Below are 20,860 nucleotides of genomic sequence, written 5' to 3'. Positions count from 1 at the left end.
ACGTTAAAGTTTATAACCCTTACAAGTAAGCAGGATTTCATGGTATCCCCCACAGCAAATTTGTAAGAACAGGGACCATCACAGCCATATTTGCCATTCCAGCCATTACAGCCAACTGCCTTCTGGATTTCTAAGAAGCAGAAAACAAAATTCAGAACTCCTGAGAGCATTCAACCTTTTTTTTTCAAGCACAAAGAAGAAACTCATCACTATGCAAAACCCTAAAGTGCAGGACTGATAGGATTATGAAACTGATGTATGAAATTCCACTATCTTGTCTCTGTAGCATAAGTCAAAATACTCCCTCTAACCCCCTCACCTAAGGCACAAACATTCCGAGTGCAGAAATTAAAAATACATTTTTTTTTCTGATAATTCAATATAGAAAGTTAAAGATGAACGCAGTTCTTTTTCATTACTTACACAGCAGGTCAACAAGATAGTTTAAAAGACAGCTAAACAAGCAGTGAACACGTCGACTTCAAGAGAGAAAACCCACAAAGCTCAATGAAGTCCGAATTGCAAATGTTCTTCAAGTGTGAGCAATATTAAAAAAAAAAAAAAAAAATCTTTGACTACATCAACCACAAAAGTAACAACTACTTTTTTTTATAATACCTTCTTATTAGTGAATTGTTTCAAGGAATATAAAATGTCTTGTACTCCATAACATTGTGTGATAATCTTTTTTTAAAGCGTTCACCCGAATGCCAGCCTAACAGACTGTTATCACAGTGACATGCTAAAACTTGTAGTTATCTTAGTGCTCATTTTACTTCAGTATTTTACAGTGTGGTAGGACAGCAATTTTTCCAACTTCAAAGTACATCTGGTGGTGTCTAAAAGACAAACTTGAAGGTATAGCTTTCTGAAAGGCAAAATCTGTCAGACCACTGAACAAACATGTACACAGCTTAAGTTCAGACTTACTGCCTACTGTGGTTCAGCTTCTACTGGAGTTTAGCATTGCAAGATTTATAAATTAAAACAAGCAGAATCAATCATTACATTTCACTACACACCTCAGTTTTTTAACAAGAGAAAAAAAGAGAAAAACGTCAAAGGAATGCTCTGAACTTCAGCACACTCGTTTCTAAAACACAAAACCGTGACGTGATGGCCTACAGCTATAGCTGGTGTCAGAGCATTAAGGCCTCCAGGCAATCTCAAGACTCGCACTCCACATGACGATGCACTGGATCACTTGTTCCTGCTTCAGGCCTGTTACATTTACTGAGGTTTCTCTATATATTCACGTAAGAAGGACTGTGATTAATTTCCTATTACTATGGAATTTGGTTTCCTAAAACTTGAAATGATAGCACAGACCTATTTTGTAAAAAGGGAAAAATTTAATACAGCTGTTAACAGAATAAAACTTAGCAGTAAAACTTGCTGCACAGCTACACAGTAAAAAAATATACACCCTGAAGCATCTGTCAAATTTCAGAGAATTGTTAACTATTTACCAAGACAGAGAGCCCTGTTTAACATGCAGAACTGCATTAGGGATTGAGCACTAGAAAGCTCATCCATCAGGAATACATATTTCCTCGTGATTACTGAGCTATGAGTGCTACAATTTCTACAGACTGTACATCTGAACTGTGACTACAAGGCAAGCTAACCTGGCCTATCAATCAGAAATGCCCTGCTGTGAAATTCACCCTGTCTTTACCTTTGCCTTTTTTTCTCGAAAGAGGGGACAGAAAAAAAAATAAACTAAACTAAAGAGACATTCAAAAACAGACTATATGGACTTTAATTGGCTTCTGGCCTGACTTCTTCATACAGGGTGGAGAGAACAGCATAATTCTCTCATTCTCTTGACAAAACATAAAATACTCAGTGCTTTGTTGACGTCTTATCAGCTGTCTCTGTTCCTGACAGATTCTCGGAGGGTACAGGGTGAAAGTTCTTCACACTTAACTGATTATCTCATTATCTGTTTATACGTTTTCACCAAGCAGGTGTATTCCTTACACCTGAGCTGAATGATTTGTGCTGTGCAACACCCCATTTGGTGCCTATCACGGCTCTCCACAAACCTGTGTGCTCCTAAAGACCCCACCCACCACTACAAGGGGTATATAAAAGCTGTAACTGAAGGCCTACTGTTTAACAGGAAACCTCCTATTTTCTTGTGTATATGTTTGCTGCTACCAGTAAAAGGTAAGGGTTTCCCCCCACAAAGTATTTCTAATAGGTGCCTGAGTCTTGTCTGCTCTATGACCAGCAAAGATGTGCTGCACTAGTCAGGATGGGCGATTTGTCAACTTAGAAGCCCGTGTCCTAAAGAGCAGGTACAGTATAAGAGGTAAGGACACAAAATACTAAGTTTTATTTAGCTAAGAAGACTGTAACTAAATAATATGTTGCTGCTGAAATGTTTGCTTTCTAGCGTAAGTACACAGTGAGCTTATCAAAAATGCAATTAGCAAAGACTATGCAAATATAATTAGAAACACTAGTTTTATTCTTGTTTCCAGTGCTCATCAAAGTAGGCTTCTTACAGTTCCCTTCAGCTGCTTGAGTCAGCTGGAGGTCATGAGGCCACGTCTTCTGCTTTACTTGATTCTTCTTTGGTTTCCACATCTGCCACTTCAGTGTGACTGCAGATAGCGTCCCTAACTGACAGCTTTCTCATTTTAATGTTTGGCAGTTTCTTCAGATCGCCATTCCATTCCCTGAAAGAAAGTGACAAAAATCACTTATAGATAAGAATATCAGGAAAGAGTAGCAGACTTAGTTCACCTTTTCTCAGGAGATGCTAACTCAAGTGATGCTGTTTTTTTAATGTATACTATCAGTCCAACTACAGTGTAAATATATGTCCGTGTTTTCACCTGATCTTGGACACTACAGTAGCCGCAGTTTGTCTGTGAAGAATTAAGTACTTTCACATTTAATAGTCTGAAAACAACCAACAAACCTGTTTTACTTTATCCCCACAGACTATTTGTATCCTCAGTTACTTTAGGCCAACTGCTTCTAGGTTAGACACTAAACTCGCGAGCTTCTCTGGAAAAGCAGTTCAGAAGATTTTCTTTCATCTGGCTAATGTGAGCTAATATCACATGTTCATCAAGTACTTCCATACAATTTATGGTAACTATTAACATCTTGTATGACTTTGGGCAATTTGGTCTAGTGGGAGGTGTCCCTGCCCCTGGCAGGGGGGTTGGACCTACATTATCTTTAAGGTCTCTTCCAACCCAAACCATTCTGTGATTCTGTAACTGGCTTCAAGGAGACACAAAATGTTATTAAACAATAATTCACATGACAAGCACATTACTTCAAAAGGCTGCATAAAGAAGGAAGGATTCATTTAAATATCCCATGTTGAATCCTGTATCCAATTGATAAAATGGCTGCTTGATGATAGTGTACTTCATGGATAACTTCTCAACTACAAAGATAGTATGTCTAGCTTATAATTAGCACATACTACTTTGGGTTCTACCAAGGCAATAGAACAGAAACACCTTCATCAAACATCACAGTGCATGAAATCAATTGTGCATATAAAAACATGGCAACGAGAAGTCCCTTTGAAATCTCCAGTAATATTCCACCATCCTGGGACTATGACTTCTGGCTGCATACCACCCCTAGGAGATGGTGCTGTATCATTCCTTGCAACATTTAGCATTCCTAAGTTTTGGGGGGTTTCCCCCCAATTATCTTGTTTGGTAGAGCCATCAGCAAGAGCAAGAAACACCAAAGTGTTTCTTCACCCTCTTTCCAAGGCATATTGGCTTGCTAGCCCAGATGAGCTAGCAGCAAGCTCTACAGCTCCCAGAGCCTTAAGTGGATGTCATCAATTCTCTCATGACTTTCAACTAGTACATATACATGAACACTAATGCAGACCTTAGTTCACCTACATGTGCATCTTGTATCTTAGAAAACAAGACTATTTGTGCTGTTTTAGTTACTTAATGGCTAAGCTCTGACTACAAATAACTTAGGTCATGACACTACATGACTGCAATTAGCATCTGAAATCTCAGTTCAGGTAAGAAAACTATTCCACTGTATTTCCATTTATCTATAAATCTGTGTCTTGATCCTCAGAAACTAACAGTGAATGTTAATTCTTTTAGTGTAAATTGATGAACAGCTCAGGCAAAGAAAAAACATTCTCTAAGAATATCAACAAAAAACACTTAAGATGTAGAAATGGAACTCTGACTGTTGAAAGTTTCTAACATTCCCAGTGTCTTACTGATTAACCATCACTTGTAGCAGCTACGAGTTGCTGAGTTAGTAATGCCATACATAGTCTTTTTCAAACAAGACAAATCTTTAGCAATTTGGCATAAATTCTTTTTTAAGAAAAGACAACATAATGTCAAATTCAGAAACAGTGTTTTGGATAAACAGATTAATTAGTAGTGAGAATAAAAGGATCTTACCTAAAAAATTTAAGGTGCTTGCCGTTCACGATGTCTGGGATTTCTAATGGGAATGAAATTAAATACTATTAGATGTGTTACATTATTCAAGTGAATCTCATTTCAAAGAAAGAAATGTGAACTAAAGGGCTGAACGTATTTCAGACAGTAAAACCAAGAAAATGACAATAAGGACTCATGCTAGAAAGTTACTAGAACAATACATTAAAAACAAAGACCTCTCACTGCTGAAGTAAAGGAAGTGAAATTATACTTATGAACTGTTCCAGAATTGACACATACCAGCTATTGAGAACCCAGTCCTGACAAATAATAAAAAGAAGGTGCTTCACCTTCTCTAAATTGATATATCTGAAAAATAGCAAGAAACATAAGTACTTAAAAGATTCCCTTTAAAAAAAAAAAAACAACAGTCCAGTGAAGAAATCAAAATAGTTAATATAGTTATTTTAAAAGCATAACTAGCCTCCTCAACCAGTATATCAAGGTCTGTTTACAGGTTTTTTTTAAGAGATGTTCCCTCATCAGTATAATAAAAATTCTACTTTGCATTAACTTACTGTGAAGATGCACCACAGATACAAGACACAATAGAAAAGCTTACTTTCATAACTGACCTAAATATACAAAGAACACTATTAATTAGTGAGTATTACGTGCTTAGTAAGTGAAATGTTTAAGGAAAACAATTTCAAAGCACTGAAGTCACCACTGCACGCAAGATAGATCAGTAGCAGAGTTAGGAAAGTAAACTTGAGCATGAAAAATCTAAGAAACACTTCGACACACTTTCGAAAATTTACCATGTACAAGAATATGTATGTGTATATAAAATACAAACACTGCGAAGAGTACAGTCAAGTTCTCGGGTGTTTGAAGAGAACATGTTTTTGGATTTTGGGATATACTACTACTTCCACCTGGAATAAGAGTCTGAAAGCAAAGAATGACTATTTTATGGCAATTAACCTCACTGCAATGCAATTATTGTTTGCATTGTTAAATACCTGTTCCAAAAGTCACTCTTGCTACTGGGACACTTGCTGTGGTTGCTGAAATGATCGATAAATACTACAGTAAATGCAATGTAATATTTATACAGAACATTGGTACCTGTCTCCTCTCATGCACTGATGTTCCTCTAGAACTATTCATTTCTCTTCTACTTCAAGACTGAAAGATTTCATAATGACATAATGTCTTCCCCAGACCTAGCTTGACAGAAATAACTGACATATGCTCACTACAGATCTTTATCTTTGGTAGCAAAAAAGGAAGGCAAACAGCTTGTACAGTGGCATATGGGTCAGACATTTTTCTTTGCTGGAGTAACCAGTGTTCTTACTAGAGTTGTAGTTCCTAACCTCATGCAGAATCTTACCTATGATAGTTAAGCTGCTTTGACTGGATTCAGTGCCATTCTTTTCTTGGTCAATCCCAAAATACTGCATGTGACCTGTGCTTAACATTGTCACTAATTTATAGAGACCCCTGCCTTTAGAGCCTTGAAATTCTTCCATGTTACAAAATACATCATAGAGCATAAAATACTGTTCATTGACAGTATTTTATTCTGTACAGACTTCACAGCCAGCAGGTATGTCAAGAAGAAAGGCTGCTTGCTCCCTCTTTAACATTAAATCCGCTTTATTATTTCAGCTCTTAGAACTGTAACATTTCAGGTACTTCTTATGCTGTCCTTGAGCAAGCCTGGAACACACAGTTCTGCCTTTGTTCAACTATCAATTTTCTTGAGTCTTTCAGTAATAAATCAGATGATGCTAACAATGCAGGATTATAGATGATTTTGCTATTGTAGAAAGTAGGATAATAACACCTATCACTTCTCTTAGTGGCCAGATAGTCTTTACAATTCAGAAAAACATTTCTTCCCTTTACATTGGATTACAAAGGTACCAGTTGAGGACTGACAATAAATGCACTTGATCTTGATACCAATTGGACTTTTGCAGCCTGCTTTTTGGTAAACAAGTGCTGTACAACTGCTCACAGCTGAACAAGGCAAGGAACGTTTACCTAGTCCTTTTTTTAGTCTGCGGATTCCTTGGTTCTGATAGGCACTAATGCTGCCTGAGGTCCTTCTGAGGTCCAAGCATTGAAACAAACCCGCAGTTCCTCATGCTTCCTCTGCAGTCCCTTGAATTGCACTTTCAGCAGCAAAATGCCAAATGCTGAAATGCCCAGACCTCCACCTGAGTGAAGTTACCCCTTCTTTCAGCTGTTTCATGTGGAGCTCTGCCTACTCAGCTTTCTCCTAGGATCTTGGTGATGTGAGCACCGAGTGTGGCAGGAGCAGCACTCAGCCGGTTTGGGCCAAGTGCCTCGGAGATGTGCTGAGGCTTGTTTGTTCCCTCTGTCAGAGGGCTAACATGTTGGTCTGCACTATTCTCAGACAAACCAAGGCTACATGACAGGATTCTCAAAGCCCTTTCAATTGCTTGTTGTTGAAAAACCATCTTGGAAAGCTAATAGTTTCTGTGAAGTTATGCAAGACTTTTTCCGAACATAATACTCTGCGAGTTTTATCTTGCCTATCATCCAGGGCTCACTGTAGTGTCAAGACAAAGCAAGTATTCCCAAGGGGGGTAATGCTGCACTGAATTCATCTTTACTGCTCTGGCAGCGGCAACTTTTAGGTTGTGCTTACACATGTTTGCAGTATGTTATACAATGCAAACCACAGAACTGCCAGATTAGGAACTGAACTAGGAACTCTTGTCCCACTGTTTTGTGTGTAGAAATAATGAGTTACTGCACAGTACCTGACTTTATTCATTATGGTGGAAAGCTGCAGTAGCACCATATTGTCAGATTAACAACACTTGTTTTACTGATACATCTCCATAGCATGCACCAGGGTCATGTTTTTTGACATTGTTTCTTTTCAGAAGTATGCTGTTCTTAAAAATATCATCATTCTTCACAGCAGTAACCATTTCTCTCTCCCAAAGCAAAGACTTGCAGAAGAAATTTAACTAAATCTCCCAAGAATTGAAACGGCACTGCTCTTGGCACAACATAAGCAGCATTCACGTTATATTCATTAGAACTATCATAAGGAGAAAACGCCCAAGTTGGGTGAAAAGGTGCTACTGCAGTCTGAAGTTACAAAGGGAAAAGGATGTCAGAAACTGTAGATGTTTTGTAGATGCACGTGTTCTTTAAATGAATAACCATTCAGGTACACAATCATGACTGTTACAGAAGGCAACAGCTATCAGTGCCATAGTTATGCCAGGAAATACATGCAAGTGATAAAACTTTAAAATCAATTTTATCTGAAATTTCAAAAACTAACTAATAAGTGGTGCATTTAGCTTTAAAGGCTCTTCTTCCCCAGAATTTACCTTCTACTTGTGTAAGAACGTGCTAGGCAAATAAAGGCAAATTATCAAAAATGTATGATGTTCAGATAAAATAATTATGATGTTTTTCAACTAAAAGCACACTAACGCCAAATTCTGTCAAAATATCCTGTCAAAATCTAGGATTATCTTTCAATAGCTTTCCTATAAACACAAAAGACCAGACTAAAATACACTCACACAAATAACGATATGTCAGGTAGAAAAGAACAGTAAAAATAACTGAGATATATTTAAGGGGTAAGGGGGTGACGAGTAACTGCTAACAAAACTCAACAGTCTCTGACTGAATGTTCCCTGTATAGGTACTATTTTAAGACTAAAATTTGTGCTTTTGGATATCTACCACTTCTGTCAACACTAAAAATATTTTTTTCATTTGCATATACCTGATATATACAGCATTGAATTATAAGAGAATTTCTTCTCATTTCTTAATTCTAAGCAATACATATCATGTAGTTTGTTCACAGCAAATGCATATGCCTATAAGAAATAACTGAATTCAGGAATGGGGGGGAAGGAGGAACAGCTACTATGTCAGTTACAAAAGCTTCACTACAGCTTCCAGTGATAATGATGTAGAGCATAAAAGCAGTTTCCAGCTGATTTCCATTTATCTCCAATCTCTAATTACAGTATTTAGCAGTGACTATTTTCTGTGAATGAATACTGTCCTAGACAGAGAGCAAAACCTGCAGCAGCTGTGATAACAAATAATGAATGATTTGAGAGTGTGTTTAATATGTGAAGTTGCACCATGATCTCTGAATGCTTTACTTACTAATGCTATAATAACCTCCAATTTTGCTTACAATATTTCTGGATTCTTCTTTATTTTTATGTTGTGCTTGCGCATTTGACATCTTTCTATCTAGTCCTACTGATTTTTTTGTCAGCTTTCCACAAAGGAAATTTTCCAATACAGGGAAAAAAAAAATAATAAAAAAAATTAAAGCAATACCAGAAAGGAAATTTTCTACAACTGAGCCATTTGATGACATTCGTAGTATCTACCTTCCTATGACTTTTTCCCCCCCTTCTAAGTGAACAAAAGTGCATTACTGTTACATGTGAAGTCATCCAGATATTTCTGAATTCCTCTGCGATTGCAAGATGTAAAAGTAACAAGTAGCAGCTGGAAAATTCTTACAACAATTCTTTTTAATTGGTAAAATACAATCACGGGGAATATGACATGCAGCCCAAACCTTGCTCTCCCTTGTTGATCAATGTTGATTTTTCACTTCTTCCATGACTTGCTTTGACCATTAGCCAGACTGACTGCCTTTGAATAATACTTTAGCATTAAAGACAAGTCCATCATTTGACTCCAGCATGGTTATTTGTGAAAGAAAAATGCAAATCATAAACTTCAGTACTATTTTGTACTTAACTTTTTTCAAGTCTTTGTTTTCTATACAATTATTGTCCTTTTCTTATTTCACCAGCTTACTGATGCTTCCCTTCCAGCTATCTCACTCTCACACTTATGTCTCTCTCACAAGTAGCTTGCTTCTGTGTGCTACCTCCCAGAAAACAAAATACTTTCATAAAGAGTTTTTCTTCTTATGGGAGACTCTATGCACTTTAAGAGGAAATCTTCAGCTCTAAGGCTTGTTATGATTATCATGACTGCTTCTCAGTTAATCTTGGAAGATTTCACTAGACACTCCACTGCCACAGAAAGATAAATGGTAATAAAAAAGCCAATGTGAATAACTGGCATAATGACTTTATTCAAACTTGTGATGATGGCCAAGGTAAATGTTTGAAAAACTCAAAGTGCTTTCAGCTGAGCTCTCACCTGTAACACTTAGTTTGAAATCTTCAGAGTTTTTGTGAGTTTGATTATTAAGAGGCTAAGTGTTAGGGCCTTCACGTATATTCCCTCCTACACCTCCCATGAGTCAAAGGAAGCAAAACTCCTCTGCCTGAGAACAAAAGGAAAAATGTGTTTTTCCTCCTTGTGGATTATCATTTGTGCCTGCAGAGCAGATGTCATAATAGTCCAGCATTTCTTCCTGGATTCACTCAATTTTAATAGAAAGACTTAAAAATATTCAAACTTTAGAAGTACTTATCTGCAACAAACTCAAAAAAACAAACAAAAAAAAAAACAAAACAAAACACCTAGCTGTTAGTGAATTCCTTTGAGAAATGAGTAATAAACATCATGCCTAAAAATTTCACTTAGGTTCCAGCCTTGTGAGCAGGAGGAGAGGGTATGACCGCATGGTTAATTCTAATGCTTACATACCTATCCCATAGCCTTCGTAGAGCTGCCTTTCTCGTTCCATGGTCTGCTTGATGACAGCTTCCCGTGACCCATGCTGTCTTCCCTGTCTACCTCTAATACTGTTTCGTAATTCAATCTGCTCCAGTTCATCACTGAATCGGCACATGTATCTGAAAGAAAGAAGATGAACCTTAAGCTACAGGTATTCGTGCAAAATACTTGTACAACAGAATTATTTTACAAATTATATTTTCTAAATTAGTCAGATATAGTTCAAATCTAAGAAACATCACTTCCATTGTCAAAGTAAAAGCCCCGTTTAGAAATATAATTTGAATAATCTGCTGCTTACAAAACATTTTTTTTTTGTTCAAACTACTTTAGATAAAACTTCAATGCTATCAAGAGTTCTCAGTGTTAGATTTAAGTTTTGCTAAACTTCAAGAGCTGAATTTCATTATCTCATTAATGAGTTCTGTAGTTCTTTTCTTATACATCACTGTGACATCATCCATGTTGTATAATCATTGTGTAATCATCCAAACTGGATTCACAGAGTAAGTTGTTACTGCCTTTGCAGTATCACTAGTGTTGGCTAGCAGCTTACAGATTTCATGAACTGTGAAGAGTATTTCAGAGCTTCTGAAAGAAAATGGACATAATGCAAATTTTTAAGAATATGTAAATATTATATCCTTATGCTTGAAGGTAAAAACTCAGGACAGGCCACAGGTACATATATCCAGCAGCACAGAACTAAGTTCTTTCTTACCCAAATCCAGTTTTGGTATTTCCTGCCCTAAAAATCTGCCCACCTGAATATCATTTAAACTTCTTACCAAAGAAAATTAAAGAAAAAGGTGTAAGGAATAGAACAAACTTTGCGCATTGTTTCACTGAACAGCCCAAAATTGCCTGAACAAAAATTCAGGCAATTACATTTATTTAATCCTCCACACAATAGAAGAGACACTTAAATAAAAATGCAAGTGTTACTTTAATAATTCTATTGTAAATATATATATATATATATATATAAGAACACTTTTAAAAGACATCAAGATTTTCAGTCTAGTTTTAATTGCAGACTTACTCTTCAAGTAGTTCACAAGCTTCCTTCTTTGTGTAGCTAGTTTTATTGGGGTCAAGGTGACTTTGAAACCATTGCAACTTTTCTCCTTTTAAAAAAAAAAAAAAGAACATTAATGATTTTATTATCATGGTAGCATCAGCACAGATTAAAGATCTTCAAAGTTTCTTAAATTATTAATTATTCAATTATTCAAGATTTGGAATGGCATTGCAGAAATTTGTCTCACTGATTTTGTTTGTACCAGGTATGAAGGTAGCTATAATAGAAACATTATCTTCCTTACAGAAAGAAATTTTAATACCTCACTGTGAATTACTGGAAACCAGTATCTAAAATATCAATAGATTGATTGCTTAAGATGCCAAGTTAAGAATGCCCAAAGAAAATAACAACAATAGAGTGGCTGAACAAGACTTCCAGTTATCACAATTTTCCAATAATTTAATTGGAAAGGTGAATGTCAAGCATTTGAAAGAAAAATATTTAATGTTGTGTCTTGAAGTCTTGTATTTACTTGGCAGACATTATTACAGTGTTTGTTAATCTATATATATCATCTTATTTTAGAAATCTTTAAGAAAAGCATGGAGACGAGTAAAATAAATACAGGTACAGATGTATAAAAAGAGATGTTTGTTCTATATTGACCTGTTGTCATGTACACTGACTAAGGATTAGGCTCTAATCCCTGAATTCAACCCAGTAAGTAATACTTAAGCGAACCCCAGGTATTTCAGCACTTCTCCAAAGTCTATTTTAAAATTACAGAGTCATATTATAGATAAAGCAACTTCAAATAGAGAACCTATAAAGTTGGTAAAACTAGTCAACTTTTTATCATAAAATTTCAGTGTATTCAGTAATAGACGTTTCTGCTCACCAATAATATTCAAACGCAAAGCTTTTTCAATCTTCAACCTAACAAAGTAAAACACACATGTTAGCAAAGAATGAATACCATGTCAATTATACTATGGAACAATTATCTTCACTTTTCTTCCCCAGAAAATAATTTTGGAGTCAAGATGAAAGTCAAGGTAATATTTCAAATGGAAGTTATCTGCCAAATTCAGAACAACATACAACTTATTCTGCTTCATTGAAAACTTCTACTTTTTGGCACTTTCATCCACTCTACCTATTAAGTTAAAATAGTGTCTTGGAAGAAAAGAAATAGGAAAAAAAGCATGAAAACAGGACATAACACTTTTCTTAGAGCACAGTAAAGGGAATTCATGAAAGATCTGCATTGTATTAGTATCATTAAGTAGTTGTAATATTCTGCTGGTGTATTTCATGAGCTTGAAAATCCAAAACATAAGGCTTCACTGTAGTGCATTCTCACAAATCAATAGGAAAAATATCATTAGTATTTAATAAACTAATTATTAAAGTGAGTTCTTAGTCAACAGTAAAACTTAATGTGTTAAACTGAAATTAAACTTCTTAATATTTTTAATTAAAAAAAATTAATCTCAATGTGTTTTCCACTCCACCTCAATTTCTGCTGGGATACTGAAGCCTTCTGTATTCAGTGAGATGTGTGTACACGATTCCGTTTGGGATTAATTATTCCAGTCCTATCAAAAAATTCTTAGAGAACACAAGTTTTCCTGTTGCCTCATGCTCTGGAGCTCTCAGATTCAGTCTGCAGCAATGGATGTTTTTTAATGTCACTTCCTTTGCAGAAAGGAATAGATTGAGATTAGTATAATGTTTGTCACTGGAAAAATATCTTAGCCATGTATGTTCGCTGGATATATCCAAAGACTTGGGATATAATTAAGAGGAGGTTCTCTTATTTAATAAGAAAACTGATAAAGAAAATGATAAAGGATATCATTTAAAAGAGAAAATGCTGTCAAAAATCAACTCAGTTCAAAGCTACTTAAATTGATAAATTCCTTGTACTCTATAGGATTTAATGAGCATTTCACAGTTTTAACTGAATTAACTCAAGGACAGAAGGTACCTGTCGCAAAAGTTCACATAAAAAGAGAAAGCTCTACTTCCTAGAGACAAACATACTTGGGCCACTTGGCCATATACCTACATTATTAAATAATGATTAGCTTTTTCATGTAGTATTTCACACTCTGAAGACTGTCCTGAAGTACATATAAAAACAACTGCGTGTCTAAGGTGCTAAGAATACACAGTAATGAAAAGGCTTTTTACTTTTTATAGATACCTCAGCAGCATCTGGGTTCTTTACATGTTTAATGTAAAAAAAAAAAATAATTTTTTTAAATGAAGATTTTTAATGTAAAAATCTATAGAAGTCATGTGAGGGTTTTACCAAACCAACCACAAATAAAGCTGGTTGATTAATTAAAAGACTCTAGTGTTTAAATGAAAACCACACCAGTTTGTGTGGATTAAAGGACAGATCTGGATGAGAACACCTTTTTTTAAAAAAAAAAAAAAAAAAGTATTTAGAGTAGAAGTCAGCTTTAAGACTCTGCTGTAGAAGACACTGTCAACAAAAACTATGGTAGGTAGCCCTCACAGCACAGATTGTGGACTTTTGACAGGTGAGAGCATCCATAGCAAGGATTCCTCTTTCCATGCAGTGGGGCCTCACAGCCACAGTCCCTGCTATGAACCTTGCATGGCAACAAAGCAAGCCAAGCACATCTACAAAGTGTTGCCATAGAGAAAACTACGATGCCGTCTGAAAAAAGCTTCCTGATTAGGATCATAAATTGTCATCTATCTATGCTTTAAAACACTAAGAGCTGCCATTTGGGCCTGTGATGGTCGCTGGCTCATTTATTTATCTAAGTAATGATGCACATAACCAGGCTTATCTTCTGGAGGAAAAACCTCCTTTAGTCTTTAGGTGTGCACAACTTATTTAAGTATGAGAAATACTGGATGATAGGATCAGATATTGCCTCACTGTACGTCTCATAAAAGCCTGACCTCAATGACTGCTAGAAGACAATAGTATTAGCAGGGAGCTAATCAAATGACCTAAGGCAAAGACAGTTCCTCTCATCTCCTTCCACATAGTGAGTAACATCTTTTACTCAAGGGAAAGAGGATAATGGCAGGGATACAATCGTGTGGTAGGCAGGCTGTTGCTTCTTAATAATTTTCTACCAAAAGGAAAAAAAAAAAATCAAATCATACTTAGCCATTGATTATTGATAAGGGTGATAAGCAGCTTTCTTGAGATTTACTAGGTACTTTAAAAGTTAAAACTTTCATTCTCTATTAGCACTTATTGCAGATACTGTATTCAACTGCTCTAAATATTAAAATTGAATAAATACTATTTTGCTAAATCAGTTTATTAATTTGGTATTTTTTCCCCTGTCATACCCACCCATACAATGTCACTTACAGCTCTGAGAATGAAGACAGACTCCTTCATTAAGAAATGTCATGGCTGACAGAACAAATTTCCTTTTGTTTCTTGTTTTGGGTTGCTAAATACCTTTTGTAGTTCTCACTACGCATGCCAATTTTTATTAGCTGACTCACCAATTAGTAGCTTGGCTAGGCAATCTAGGATACTTCCATATGAAACTACCTTTATAAAAATTAAAAATTGACATATTTGCAGTTCATTTTTTTATTCCTGTAACCAAAACTGAAGTAGTTTTAAGAGCTAACATTTCTCAGTTTTACGTAAAGAATGTGCAAGAATACATCTCAAAGTATCACTGCTGCAAACAGCACAACTGGGATCATAGGAGCTCAAGGGAGATTAAGAGGTTAGGCAACAGAAAAGCTAAGGAGAAACAAACAATAGAGTTCCACAAGCAGATATAAGACTCCTGCTTATTCCTAAGGGGAAACAGTACTTCATGCCAGATCAAGAAATACTGTAAAAATTTCTTAGCTCTCAGAGCATGGTAGTATTTAGACTTGTATCTCTGTAAGAAAAATGCACAGACTCCTGAATAATTTAAAACAGAAGGCACATGTCCTGCATCAGGAATGAAGGAAAAAAACCTGCAATAAATCAGCCTTGGCTACCAAACACTATGACAGAGATTTCACTAATTATAAACAAAATATGGGTGGTGCTGGTGCATCATTACTAACAGGAGTTCCAGGGCTATTTCAGTGTGTTCTACTTACCTGAAGTGTAGAAAAAGCAATGTTCTGCTGGCTCATAATGACATCTTTGTAATGATTTAACAGAGCAAACAACTTGCCTATAGTAATAAGGATTCACATGTAGATTAAGGAAGAATAAATTGGTAGAAATATAGTGGAATTTGGTGCTGATTAGACCTTGAGGAGAGCTGTGAAGATGGACCCAGAAAGGTGTGATTCAAGTGAAGAGTGACAGAAGATTGTAGTCAATTTTCTAAAGCCAATTGGTCTGTCTCCCCTTATTACTGTCAAGATTGGTCCTTTGTAATACAGGCAGTTTCTGGACAACAAGCTTGTTATTACTGTCATATTTCATTGAGAATGCTTGCATGGAAGATTACTTGGATGACAGATTTCTGCAGCTTATAGAATCTCTCCTGCCTTTTTCCTGGGGTTGCACGGTCTTACTGAAATTCCTGGTGGGTAATGTCTTTCCTTTTTTTATTTAGCTTGTTTGGAGAAAAGATACTTGAATCTGCATTTCATAGCTAAATGCAGATTCCTTTCCTATTTAACACAAGCAGGCATGTTAATAGCTATTTCTGTAACTTCTTCATATAGAAAAGTAAAGAAGTAAATAGAAGCCTAAATTGTCTCTAGTCCTGAATCCTGTCTCAAGCCAAGTACCAAAGAAAAACAACACAAAAATCAAGGAAAACATTTACCAATACTTCCACAAAAGACACTGAGCTTCCAGTAACATGTTGTTCAAGGGCTACCTACACCCAAATGATACGTTTGTATTGAACATTTATCAATAGATAAGGTGTACATGTGTTCCACATGACTGGTGTGGGCTACTGCTTTTCCCTCAACAGAATAGAAAGTCTTCCTTAGCCTACAGCATCTGAAATGTATTTAATCATTTTTGGAGCTCTGCAAACTGAACCCAAACCCCACCCCTATCGCATACTAAAGAAACTCAGCTAAGTAATTGCACTGATAAGACTGATTATTGGCTAAACTGACTGTTTTTAACATCTGCATAACTCCCATCATTAAAAAATAAAAACATTTAAAAGTTAAGATTTAACAAGCTGATTAATACAGGTAATACAAATCCGTAAGAAACTAGAACAAGACTTTTAAGGAAAAAAAGGGAAGAACATAAAGAAACATTAGCCATGTCTTTTGAGTTAAATGATTTCCTCTAATTATCTATATTCTAATGCAAATCATATTTAGAACATCACAACAAAACAGACCTACAAAGTGAACAATGATAATTAATCAGATAGGACTGCAACATATAGAGATCTTATTTACGGGTAGAATATTTTTCTCTCGCAATAAACTCTGGATGGTCCAGGTTGACACACTACTTTTGGCAGAACAGTTTCCCTATGAGAAACAAAGGGTTACACCGGTAACCATCAGCCTAAAAGACTCATACCTGAAAGAGTAGGAGAGCTTGAAAAAGAAAAGTTAAATATAAAGTAACAGAACCTAAAGAAAATGATAATAATCTACATCTTCTAATCGTAATCTGAGCTTCTCTGTTACGACATTAGGCTTCATTTGATCCCCACAAGAATTAGGGATAAAAACAAAACAAAACACCATGCAACTACTCCATTGGGTTTCTTGAAGTACACCTTTAATTAGCCTGCTAGGCAGCTAACACTTAATGGCTTCCTATAAAATGGTGCTTTCTCCTCCTATAAATTGGAACTCACACCAAAATGTGGCCCGCTTCCTTTGTTAGAAGAGTTTTACTGTTATAGCTAGCTCTGTTTGCTATGCTCCAGAAGGAAATAACACAAAGACTAACCATGCTGCTATACAGCCTGTTGTCTCCTGTAATACACAATAAATGTTTGTTCATTGTCTTTTGTATTATAAAAACAAGGAGTTCTGTTTGAGGAACGGGAGTTGTGAAAACTCCTTTGCTAGACACTATGAAAATTCTTTTGCTTAATGTAACAAAATAGAGAACCCCCTCCCCTTCTCTCCTTCTGCATCTCAGTAGCCTCTTTTGTTAAAAAAACACTGCTGCAAAGTTCATGTAACCATCTCCTGATAAGTTGTTAAACTAGTGTATCAACATCTTGCCTTCCTGTCTCACGCTGGGCCAACATGACCAAATAAAGAAAGAAGTTGAACCACAACGCTGAGGAAGACTACGGCCTTCATCTTCACGACCACCAGAGGGACAGAGACGACCCCCTAGCAACAGCGCGCGCAGTCGCAGAATACACCAGGATGTGCTGCGTAATCCTGAAATCACCAAGATATAAAAAGGGACCGTGGGGGGGGGTGAGGTGCGCGCCGTTGGTGGAGCCGAGACTCCCCGGCCGCCCAGCGCTGTTTTGCTTGCTGTTGCTTACTCAATAAATTCCTTTCTATTATTAATGCAATGCTCTCTGAAAATTAATTAAGGGGGCAACTTATAACATCCTACACAGGTAAGAAACTCTTCATTTCTTTTACGTAAACTCCCTCTTTAAAAAGCTATTAATTTTACGAAGTTACTTTTTTGTGGGGAAAAAAAGTAATTAAACGGCAAGTCATATGGAAGAAGTCTATTCCAGCAGGAGTTTCTTACTTTCATTCTTTGCTATTGTAAGAGGAAACAAAAATTGCACTCCAAGAAGTACTCCAAGAAGCTTATCAATCAATGAAAGACTTGAGATTAAGTGTGCCCTGTCACAATGAATAACCACTACCTTACTCCTTTACATACTAAGTCTTCTGCATGTTTTTCTTTATTGGAAAATTACAGATGTAAGCATGAAGAATCAAGTATGAATCAGTTACCTTTTGTGATTAAGCTCCCTGAGTGGCAGTTATAAGGCAAATTGAGATAATTAAGGGATGACAATTTAGTACTAGGAAAACAACCACCAAAAAATAATTTACAAACAGAAAAGCACAGACAACACAAAGCAGCAGGGAAACCTTCTTGCATGCTAGGAATCTGCACAATCCTCAACACGTGCTGTTTGTAACTTCTTCAAAAGACGTTTAGATGTAGAGCTTAGCGATATGGTTTAGTGGGGACTGTTAGCGTTAGGTCAGAGGTTGGACTCGATGATCTTGAGGTCTCTTCCAACCTAGAAATTCTGTGATTCTGTGATTCTTACAGCAGCTCTACTGAAGCTACACGACACAGCTGTGTCCTAATCTCTCTAGTGAAAGGCCCCTTCCTAGGCAGAGAAACCTTACAAGTTTGTCCTGGATAGGGTTGTGCAACCATAAAATCTGCACAACCTCTGAGGAACCCTTCAACTGTACCACCAGTTCCCAACGCAACACCTTCAGGTGTGTGAATACTTTGGTTCAGTTTGTGTGACTCTATCAAAGTATCAGTATACTTTGACAGAGAATGCTTGAAATACAGTTTAATAGATTTCTGAACAAACAATCATGCTATATCAGCATTCAAGGAGTTGATTGGTATATGTTTTAGAGACAGCAAGCTGAGACAGAATGGAAATCAAAGGCCTGTCCTCTCCAGCATCTTTCCCCTCTGCAATAGGGAAAAGAAAACCAAAAGATAGGACAGCAGGAAATCACCAAAAGGAGTTAACTATTTAGTCTTATTCAAAAGTCTCTCTCGTAGGAAAGACACCAAAGGAGGTTTATGTCTCTTCTCTAAGAACTCAGTACTTCAGTAAAAGATGCTAGACCCTAAGCGGGTTTCTTACTAAATCTTGGAGTCAAGTTAAACAAGGTGCCTAAGCTTCATGAGAAGTCACTAACATGATGCCATTCAGATTATTAAAAAGCAAAATGCTGTGATAAGAAGAACATGAATCATTAAGGCAGGAAAAGACCTCCAAGAAATCTTAGAAGTAGTTGATCTACAATTAGGCTGATTTATTTTTTGTGTGTGTGAATATAATTATGTCAGTTCACATGGCCTGCCAATATCATGCTATATAGGCTGATTTATTAAAATAGATGTTAAGGTTGTATCAGCATAACGGTCCCCCTTCACCAGGGCTCACAAACAAAAATATCTACTGTAATATCCTTGAGTCTGTATACAAGGTTGCACAGTAAACTTACTTTTCTTTCTTATCTTGTTTGTGTGCTTCCCTTGCAAGTTGTGCAGCTTTTCTGCTGTAAGGATGGATAACTTTTTTCTCTTGCTTCACTCCTTTGCTTTTCGGTAACTTTGGCTGAAAAGAAATCAAAGATAGTGTACGCTACTGAAGTTAAATAAAACGTTAAAGGGAAGATAGGGGCATGTGTCATGCTAGGGACTTGAAAGCTCATGAATCCTTATCCCACAAAGCCCTTAATGCATAGTAGTGCTTTACCAGTTCCAACAGGTGGATCTTACCCCTCTCAATAACATACACAATAGCAAAATTATTTAAACACTCCGTGCTGTAATGTAACTACAGGAATGTAGGGAATACTGCAACACGTTTTGCATAAGGCCTTCCCTCAAAATGCATACTTTGTAAAACTATGGCTAGAAAACTAAGATTACTGCTGTGCTCCTCAGCAAGTTTCTGATTCAAGTTTCTGATTGCTTTGATTTCTGGAAAAGGCCAGATATACCTTACGCGACAAAACAGAAGTTTGTTTTTTTTTGTCTTTTCCAGAAGACCTTGGGAGTGCCTCTGGCTGCTGCCTGGTACAAGGCACTGCAGCTGCTCACGCAGCACAGGAAGTGAATCCTGCCCACAAATTTAAGAGTCCTGGGCCACGGTTTTAAGCTATGTTGCTTGTCAGTGGAAAAGCATTTCTGAACGAAACTGAAAGGCTTTATCGATTAACATGCAACTTTAATGAGAAGCCTTAAGCCGTGCGTTTAAAACCAGACCCGTAAGCACGAAGGGCAAATGCAATGCAGGAAGCAGCGAGGAGTGAACAGAGATCTCAGTGCATCGTTTTATGGGTGTTTGAGATCGCGGGGGGGAGATGAATGGCCCTGGACACCCAGGGGAGCCTCCAGAGGCACCGTGCGCCAGCTGCACGCCTTTTGCTCCTCGCCTCCTGCAGTCGAGGCTGGAAGCAGCAGCCGGGGGCACACTGCCGGCCCCTCGGGAGAGGCCCGCATGAGCACATGGGGGGCCCGGCCACTTACGGCTTCCCCCGACGGGAAGGGAAGGGAAGGGAAGGAAAGGCAAAGAAATGAAAGGCAAGGCAAGGAGAGCCGCCCCGCCCGCACGCACCATGGCGATCGCTGCCCTCAGCCGCCGCCGTGCACCAGCCGCAGAGGTCCGGGTGCGGCGCCGGCAGCGAGCATAGGGTTCCGGGCTGGGCCGCCTCTTCCTCCTCCTCTTCCTCCTCCTCTTCCTCCTTCTCCTCCTCCTCTTCCTCCTCGTCCCCGGCACGTCTCGTAGCTGAGGGGTCTGAGGGTGGCGGCCTCGCTGTAGGCGCTGCGGGGCGGGAGCAGGGGAAGGGCCTCGTTGTCTCTAGCTCCACTGACCGTAAAAATAGAATAAAAAATAAAACTACGCCGTCAGAACAGGCTTCTACCTTTTTCAAAGAGTCCAAATAAAATACATCAGGAACCAACCTCTGTGTGCTTCGTGACACAGCTGTGCTTTCATCCCTACTTATGGCAGGGGGGTTGGAGTTGAATGATCTCTAAGGTCCCTTCCAACCTGAGCCATTCTGTGGTTTTCCATAAAAGTTGTTACTTTCAACCTAC

The 20,860-nt window shown here is 37.4% G+C and overlaps 1 protein-coding gene and 1 long non-coding RNA gene across 2 annotated transcripts; one reads left to right on the top strand and one right to left on the bottom strand.

Annotated features, from left to right (window-relative positions):
• Positions 1 to 2,453: 2,453 nt before the first annotated feature.
• TMA16 (translation machinery associated 16 homolog) lies at positions 2,454 to 20,630 on the bottom strand. The gene is made up of 7 exons (XM_084518155.1): positions 20,379 to 20,630; positions 19,261 to 19,373; positions 12,020 to 12,057; positions 11,140 to 11,224; positions 10,068 to 10,216; positions 4,422 to 4,464; positions 2,454 to 2,687 (listed from the first exon to the last, which is right to left on the bottom strand). The coding sequence occupies exons 1-7, from the start codon at positions 20,379 to 20,381 to the stop codon at positions 2,546 to 2,548; spliced, it is 573 nt and encodes a 190-aa protein (XP_084374281.1). The 5' UTR covers positions 20,382 to 20,630; the 3' UTR covers positions 2,454 to 2,545.
• On the top strand, positions 12,641 to 20,724 carry LOC311436210. The gene is made up of 2 exons (XR_014692674.1): positions 12,641 to 17,048; positions 19,806 to 20,724. It is a non-coding gene; the product is annotated as an uncharacterized lncRNA (long non-coding RNA).
• Positions 20,725 to 20,860: the final 136 nt, after the last annotated feature.

The sequence above is a fragment of the Aythya ferina genome, assembly GCF_964211825.1.
Source record: "Aythya ferina genome assembly, chromosome: 4".
Lineage (NCBI taxonomy): Eukaryota > Metazoa > Chordata > Aves > Anseriformes > Anatidae > Aythya > Aythya ferina.
This window is presented reverse-complemented; position numbering and strand designations above follow the sequence as displayed.